Source organism: Magallana gigas, chromosome 8 (genome assembly GCF_963853765.1).
Source record: "Magallana gigas chromosome 8, xbMagGiga1.1, whole genome shotgun sequence".
NCBI lineage: Eukaryota > Metazoa > Mollusca > Bivalvia > Ostreida > Ostreidae > Magallana > Magallana gigas.
The window spans coordinates 44575912-44584868 of NC_088860.1; the positions used below are offsets into that span (position 1 = coordinate 44575912).

Sequence of the window (8957 nt, forward strand, 5' to 3'; positions counted from 1 at the left end):
TGCAAACATCTTTACCACAGATTTATTACGAACCAAACACACAGCACACGGAACATCGTGATCATGAAGTTTGTACCATTTTCCACTTAGATCACTTGTCTCGTATTCTGCTCCGTAGATGTAAGCTTTATTTCCATCCCTCCAATCTCTGTATTTTCCCCACTCTGGGTTTCTGGGTAAACAAACAGGTTCAACTGCTGCTCCAGAATGATGGTATTCAAATCCCCCAACATAACCTACATATACAAACCAACAATTTTTTTGATCTGTTTTAAACTGAAAAAAATCAAGGAAGTAACTGTTGTTATATTTTTCTTCAGGTTTTTCAGCTTTACACGGTACGCAGTTAAAATTGTATAAAAGAATTTTTACGAAGAATTGTTTCGTATATTTTTTTTAATTTTTAAATCATAACCTGAAAAAACTATTTCTGCACTGGCTGGACACCTCATTTTACCCCATCGTGTGTAAACAGCGCGACTTATTGATGTGTCTGGAAAATAAAAAAAAGTCAAATAATCATTGTATGATCTTTCTTCATACTGTATTTAGAACAGTGTTAAGCATACTTTTATTGTGTCTTAGCTTTGTCTCAACGTTTTCTTTAAACTTGATATGGATTTTTCGATGACGTCAGTAAAACTTTTGAACTCTCGCCTCAAGGCTTCTACTTGGTATTGTCCTAGAGCCGATGATAGGTGTCCTATTCTAGTTTACAAAATTCATTCGGGGAAAAAGGGAACCTTTGATAAAATACATATAACCCTGTAACATTTCTTTACATTCTCCGGTATTTGTCTCAGTTGGGTAGTAGCAACGATCAGCAGAAACAGTATGAATTTCATCTCCTATGATACATGAATACACTACTGAATTTTAAGATACGGTTTGCTAAATAATGTTTTGAAATAAGCAGTGTTGCAGTTATTGCATTCGTTTATTTTTACTTTTAAAGTGTTATTAGTATAAACTACAAAATATTGCAAGCTTTACCTCATTTAAAGGTGTGTCCAACCGTAGTGCATAATATAACATGAGAAGAGTGACTTTTTCAAATATTTATATATACTATTGTTCTGGAAATGTCAGATGGACTGTCGTAATATGATCATGAACACAGCATTAAAACGATATTTGATATCCAAGTAAAACATTAATTATCATTTTGATTTTAGAAGTAAAATATAGTTTTCTAAACTAAACATACATATATTTATATAAAATTTGAATATATCTGAATATATAAGTATACTTTTAGATTCATGTAAGACATTAGATTGCATAGTATTGTGGAGAAAAGACACCCAATTATATCAGCTGATCAACTCTATTCTACTTGCAGATGTATATTAAATACTATTCATTTTACCTTATATCTCTATAAACATAAATTATAAGTTCTTTTATCATAAGTCAGACGGAAATATTGAATATCCAAATTCAAGAATTGTTACATTGATCAGAATAACGTAGACAAATGTAAACATATCTATAAGGTGTTGTTTGTTTTCCATCGATTGTCGATTATCGATTTCTGATACGATATAGATATTTTTCATGGAGTCATTTTATAATTTAATATTGATTACCAGAATACCAAATGGTGGGAAATCTATACTTCTATATACAGTATACAATGAAACAACAATACAGGTATTTAATTCTAATTTTATTGTTCATAGGTTTTGTAATACCTCTATAGAAAAAAAACATACTTGAAAATTGTTATGATGTGTTTTAAGTCAAAAAGTGGAGGTTTGTTTGGCGTTCTATCGATGTGTGTAGATTAGAATTTACCAACAATGGGCCTTTGTAGCCGGCACCTCTCTTATTTTGTTGTCAATGGCGCATACAAAATTAGCCCAGAATTTCACTGAAATTTCGTAGAACATCAAACAACGACCCGATTATAGTGATTCGGACAGTCGAAACTGCCCCAAAAAATATACAGCAGCTTCTCTAGAAAATTGGTTTTATCGTCGTAAACCAAAAAACCTTCTGTGTAATACGAATTTTGTGTAAAATGAGTCATTTAGACACTTGTATGGTATACAGATATTATACACTTATGCCCCTAAAAACGCTAATATTAAAGTGAAATATGAATTGATCTATGATGCAGCACCTGTATTAGTTTAATTAGAACCTGACGATGCTAATTTAGACGAAAATGCGCGCAAATTCTTTGAAACTGAATGATATAACGGCAGTTTTTCAACCCCTTCCCCAAAAGGCAGGGCTTCATAAACTTGTACATGTATATATTATCGGGTCGTCAAGATATTAACACGTTTGCATTGTCTTGTGAATAGACATGCTTATTTGCACAAATTAAAACAAAAAAATCGTTCAAAATTAACACGCCGTGAAATTACATGCATTATAACTTTTAACATATTTTCACAAATCAGAGGCCACCGCGAGCATTATGTTATTTTTATCGCTCATAACTTCATACAGCCACAGAATTCTGTAAACTTTCCACATATATTCTACAATAATTGTGTTTGTGTTTTCAGATTTTAATTTTGCGAATGTGAAATAATAGATTTCATGTAGATCTCAAAATACTATTTTTCCGTATGTTCATGTCAAAACATGGCTGAGGTAATATAATTCCCGAATTCCCATTCGTTTTTAGGGTTTTTTCGCCAGCGACAGGGGCTGTACTTTTTATGAGATGAAAAACAACGTGCAAAATGCCTGATTTTCCCACCTTTGTAAAAATACGAGGTCACTTGAATTTTTGTTGCCAGTTGTTTTGGTAGGAGGTGAAAGGGCTCGGACATGATTTTCAAGCACATGTATAACTTTGATGTAAACAAAATATCGCGCCTTTGTGGATGGGTGTGTGTTTTTTGCTACTAAATTGGTTAGGAATAATCGCGGGTATGATAAGGCAACTCTAAGCGATCAAATTTCCTCTGATCGATTTGACGTCACAATAAGCAGCATGATGTCATATTTTAATCAGAAACATGTCAATTTATACTTTATCTCTGATTTAAATCATAAAAAATACAGGCGTAAAATGTCAATAGAAACTCTTCTAACTGAATTTATCTTCGATTTCTCTGTATTAGGTATATTTATCATTGATGACGTCAAATGCATGTTTAGTAGATAAGATCATGTCGGGAGACAAATCATCAGAATGCAGTGTAAACAATGCCGAAATAAGACTTCTTTGATACTGATACACAAGATTTAAGTAAATGTCAGTTTGGATATAATCCAGATAATACGGGCATGGATGTTTTGTTTAATTAGCGAGTGTTATAAGGTAAGCAGATTGACATGTATGTGGCTTAACCGGCCTTTCCTCTGTCAGTGTGCAAAAAAGGCAAAAGTGTAACACTACCCCGAATATTATGAAAGTTGAATTAGGCAAAAATCAAAAGCATATGACTTAAACTAGTTGAAAAGTGCTGCTAGAATCCTGTGCTTTGTTGTTGTAAATAAAAAATACGTAGTTTTTTCAATGAAATTAAAGAAGTCGAGGGGGTTTCCGATAAATAATGAAACTTTTTATTTTATGCAATTAACAATAGGATTCTAGCAGCAATACTAATAAACACGAACTAATTGCTGTTCAAATTATTGTATCATACATACAAATGAACTTCGGGGTAGTGTTACATTTTTTGATTTTTTGTTAAGGTAAAAAAGATATATATTTTTAGGTTTCACGTGATACCATGGAACGACAGCTTCAAAGATCGACTCGATTCCGAAGTAGAAAAATAATATTATGGCGAGCGCATTCACTTCATATTAATATTCAGCACTGTTTTCAGAAAAATTTTTTTTTTTATATTGATCATAAAATTGACGGTCATTAAAACTAAGAGTTGCCTTAACCTACCCGCGGTTTTTTAACCCCATTCCCTACCTGTTGGTCAAACAGGTCTAAAACCCGGAAAGGGCACACATCTAGAGATAAACTTGTTTTCCAATGAAACAAAATTGCCGAGATCTATTTCAATTAACAATAAAGTAATATTTTATGAAAGTTTCAGGTAATGTCTAATTTTAGTTAGTTAAGGTAAAAATAGGAATGCTATTTGTAACTTTACATTGCAAATTATCTTTTATACTTTAAAATCATGAACATTTCAAATAACGATTAAAGAAACAATGATTTAATTTTTAAACAAAAAACAATATCAATATCACTGATATCGTAATCAGTATGAATGTTTAATTTTTAACCATGGCAAGCAGGGTCAGTTGAGTTTTAACATTTAACGTAGGTGTACATTTTATATATACAACTTCATATGAAGTAAGGAGTCAAAGCTTTCAAAATGTTTATGCCATTCCGTGTTTTTTAATTGCATTTAAGGTATCTTCTTACCAAAGATTGTACAATCAGTAATGAACCAAGTTTAAGAAAGCCTCTGTCCATTCAAGTAACTTCTCCCAAAGAACACATACTGTCTTGATAAAAGACTCAAACTCCATCTTCCTGCAGGATACTGGAACATTCTAACAACGTTCAAATAGCTATTCACTCATAGCAAATGTCATCTTCGTCTACCCTTTTCCCACAGCTGAGGTTTTTTATAATATATACGTTAAGTCCAGTGAAATTTAACATCCTGTAACAAAGCTTTAAAGTAAAGAAATGTGTTTGTGTTTAATTTTCGTTTACTCTGGTAGCAAATTAATTTGCAAATGGAATTAAAACGTTTACTATTTGTAAATATAAACATGACACTTACTTTCCTAAAAATGAAATAATTGGGAATAGTACAGCTGCGCGTTTATACATTGTTGACTGCTATTCCTTATTAGGTGGAACAAAATAACTCTTTATAATTTAAACAATATATATTACTCAATATAACATAGTAAATGGGATTTGGCAGCAGACACAGTCTGTTTTAGCCCTCTCCCTCTTTAATAACTCTTAAAATCGGTATTGAATATATTTGTAGTAGAAAATAAAATTGTACCCACGTATAGTGGCCATCTATTTTTAGCCATCACACCGAATGCAATCAATACATTTTGTCATCTAATAATGCTGCCCTTGTTTTGTTTAAAGCAGAAGACTGGCTGATTTGCTATTTGTGTAATATTACGTTACGAATTGACTTGATTTTGTTTCATTTTACAGTGATTATATGTACCTATATGTTTTCACTATCAATTTAAAAAATGTTGTAATGAAGAACAATTGGAAAACCGATCAGTAACAATCGGCTGGATGTTTGTTTATTACCTTCTATCGTTCAGCACATTTGCTATATCCCTAAACGTGCAGGATCCTTGGGTTAGCTAAATTAAATACACTCCTTCAATCTCTCCTAAACTGACACCATGCTCGAAAATAGCACAATTCACTATAATTGTAACATATCATTTTGATACTGATATCATAACATTAATTTTTATTAACGATATTTTAAGGTATACCCGATATTAACTGATAACACATGACTGTGTTTTCACATTTGGAAAAAATGCTAATGATTAGGTGTTACTACCCGGATCTAATTAATGCATGTTTATCAACTATGATATATACCTTCATTAACGTGACATGTGTTAGTGATTTGTTTAAGAATATGACATAAACATATCAAAGTACTGAAGAACTGACGGGAATTGATTTTATCGATGTTTATTTATTTTAAAATCAATGATATGTTATTTTGCATTACAAGTACACGTACTTTCTAATTTGAATTACGCACATTTTTATAATATGAATTTTTGGACATTTTCGACAAGAATGTCGAGATCATGTTAAATAATATTTAAAAATGAAATTAATTCCATCAAGCTATGTATTAGTGATAGAAATATTTCTCGAAAATTGTATGGCTCCAATCAATATTGAACTCTAGTCTCGTTCAACCAAACGCTCGACTGACACCGTAAATCTCCGACAAGGATTTACGAAGACAGCCGAGCGTCGAGTTGAACGAGACTATATTGAACTCTGGCGTAGGAATACATGCGACTACAAAAAATATTTAAATTGTTCGTACCATTTAAAATCTGACTTTTTTCAAGGTATTTATAAGTAAGTATCCTTGAAAAACAATGCTTTAGCATACATTACATAGAATTTAACAATTATTTTCAAGAACTAAGTCTTGTCAGCAGCAATGATTTGTGCTGAGGTCCAAACACTGTTTCACTTTCGGTTTGTCTGAGTAACTGCGTATGAGAGTTGATTAAAAATCAACTCCCAAAAATGGATTAGGATTGATGTAACTTATATCTTTTTAAATGTAATGGCATATGCTTACGGTGGCACATCACTATTAATTTTTACTAATATTCGTACCAAAATTACGCAACTTTGAACACGGGTAGCGAGTTTAAAACAAAATTCTGGGAAAATCCCTCTTTTAAACTTTTAAACTTTTAAAACAATCGACTTTAAAACAATTCAACTTTCATAGTTTTCGGGGTAGTTTTACACTTTTGCCTTTTTTGCACACATTGACAGAGGAAAGGCCGGTTAAGCCACGTAAATGTCTATCTGCTTACTTTATAACACTTGCTAATAAAACAAAATATCCGCTCCCGCGTTATACTGATTATATCAAAACTGACATTCATCTAAATCTTGTGTATCAGTAGGAAATTAGTTATATTTCGGCATTGTTTACACTGAATTCCGATGATTTGACTCCCAACATTGATCTTCTCTATTAAACATGCATATGACGTCGTCAATGATAATTATACGCAATACAGAGAACTCGATGATATATCCAGTTAGAAGAGTTTCAAGTGGCATTTTACGCCTTTTGTTTTTATTATTTAAACCAGAGATAAAGTGAAAATTGACATGTTTCTGATTAAAATATGACATCATGCTGCTTATTGTGACGTCATATTGATCAAAGGAATTTCTATGCAATCGATAGCTGAGAGTTGCCTTATTATACCCGCAAAAGTAAATTTCTTTATGCTTTCATAATGTTTAAGAAGTTTACATCATATATAGCATATGACATCTGAATACCCCCACTTTAGTTTTTATGCTTTTTGTTTTTTATTTAAACTGTTTACCTATCTGGAGAAGTTTAAATGACAGAATAAAGGGTTAAAGGTTTTTTTAAAACCATTATACGTAATCTTATTTCATTGTTACATATTCTATAACTAAACGTTTTGAATTGCGATGCTCGGTAAAGTGTACACAACACATACTATTACATCTGAGCAAATTGTCGTAAATAGACACACAGATTTGTTTTTGTTTAATATTTACTATATTTTTAGATTTCGGATTTTTCATCAGTTCAACCGAAAACGACCTTCATTCAAAATATATACAATCCGCATGCATTATCTCTATGATTGTGGTACATCAAGTATTAAAAAACAACGAATTTATTTTGACAATCTTCATTTTTCAAAGGAACAGACAACACAGACAAGTTCTCTTCCATTAACGTAAGGCGGACACTTGAGTGAGCCACAAATTGCCTCCACGAGATAGAACAGGTATCCGTTGTTGTCAATGTGACCGCCTTGTAAGGTATCTGGGTCACTATCGACACAGGTGTATGATGATCCAGCACTGTGGTTATAGTAGCCTGCCATGAGATAGCCATGGTACTCAAGCTTCCAACCCTCGTCACATGTTTTTCTAGCTACAGTTATTGAATTGAAATATTAAAAACAATAGAATTAACATTTGATTTATTGGTATAATATTATTAATATCTAGGTTGAGACTAGATGAAATTAAATTGTTAAAGTGCATTCTACCTGGACAAATATTTTAAATCAATTATCACCTTGAGTTGGCAATAACTGTATAAGTGTTCAATTGGCTGAGGATTCATTTATTATCTTGCGTTATATTAACCTTTCGGCAAATCCAATTGTGTATTATTTTACATATTCACTACATTTGAATTCACTTAACTAGATCGAAACATTAACATGAATGCTTTAGGAAATTCTTACCTGGAAACATCTTTACCACCGACCTGTTACGAACCAAACACACGGCACAAGGGACGTCATGATCATGAAGTTTAATCAACTTCCCAGCTGAATCACCCGTTTGGTATTCTGCCCCGTAAATATAAGCTTTTGCCCCATCCGTTTCATCTCTGTAGTCTCCCCATTCTGGATTTCTGGGTAAACAAAGAGGTTCAACTGCTGCCCCCGTATGAGAAAAAAGTGATCCACCAACATAGCCTACAAATCAATATTGTATTTAAATTTTTTAAAGAATGAATAAAAACACATTTTTTTAAATCTAAAAAAATAAAGGAAGTATAATACAAGTAGTATGTGCTTCTTTGTCTTTCTTTAGCTTTGCACAAAACACTAGGGGTCTTACAGAGATCTGATTTACAGTTTCTTTTCAAAATTCAAAATCACTACCTGAAAGAACCAAGTCTGCACTGCCAGGGCAGTTTTTACTACCCCATCGTGTGTAAACAGCGCTACTGTTTGATGTATCTGGAAATGAATATTATAAATGATAATTTACTATTTATTTCTACATACTATCCTATATTTTTTATTTTTTAATTGACATACCTTTGATGTTTCTCAGCTTTGTCTCAATGTTTTCTTTGAACTCTCTCATTGATTTCTCAATGACGTCAGTAAAACCTTTGAACTCTCGCCTCAAAGCTTCTACTTGGTAAGCTCCTAGAGCCGATGACAGCTGTCCTGTCAGATAACCCTGTAACATTTCTTTACACTGTCCGGTATTTGTCTCAGCTTGTGCAGCAGCAACGATCATCAGAAACAGTATGAATTGCATGATCTAAGATACATGAATAACTATATTATCAATTTTAAAATAACGTTTACTAAACAATAGTTTTGAGTAAGCAGTCTTTCAGCAATGGTATGTTTTGTTTTTAAAGTTCTTAAAGTGTTTATAGTGTTTAATTATAAATTATCGTTGGCTTTACCTCAGTCAAAAGCAATGTCCGACGGAAGTTCAAGAAATCAAATGAAAG

General features: G+C 32.2%; 1 protein-coding gene across 1 annotated transcript; it reads right to left on the reverse strand.

The window, feature by feature from the left end:
• Positions 1-7215: 7215 nt before the first annotated feature.
• On the reverse strand, positions 7216-8957 carry LOC105340293 (uncharacterized). Its single transcript, XM_066069049.1, has 5 exons — positions 8910-8957; positions 8527-8758; positions 8368-8445; positions 7942-8178; positions 7216-7622 (listed from the first exon to the last, which is right to left on the reverse strand). Exons 2-5 carry the CDS (start codon positions 8753-8755, stop codon positions 7375-7377), a joined length of 792 nt encoding a protein of 263 aa, XP_065925121.1. The 5' UTR covers positions 8756-8758; positions 8910-8957; the 3' UTR covers positions 7216-7374.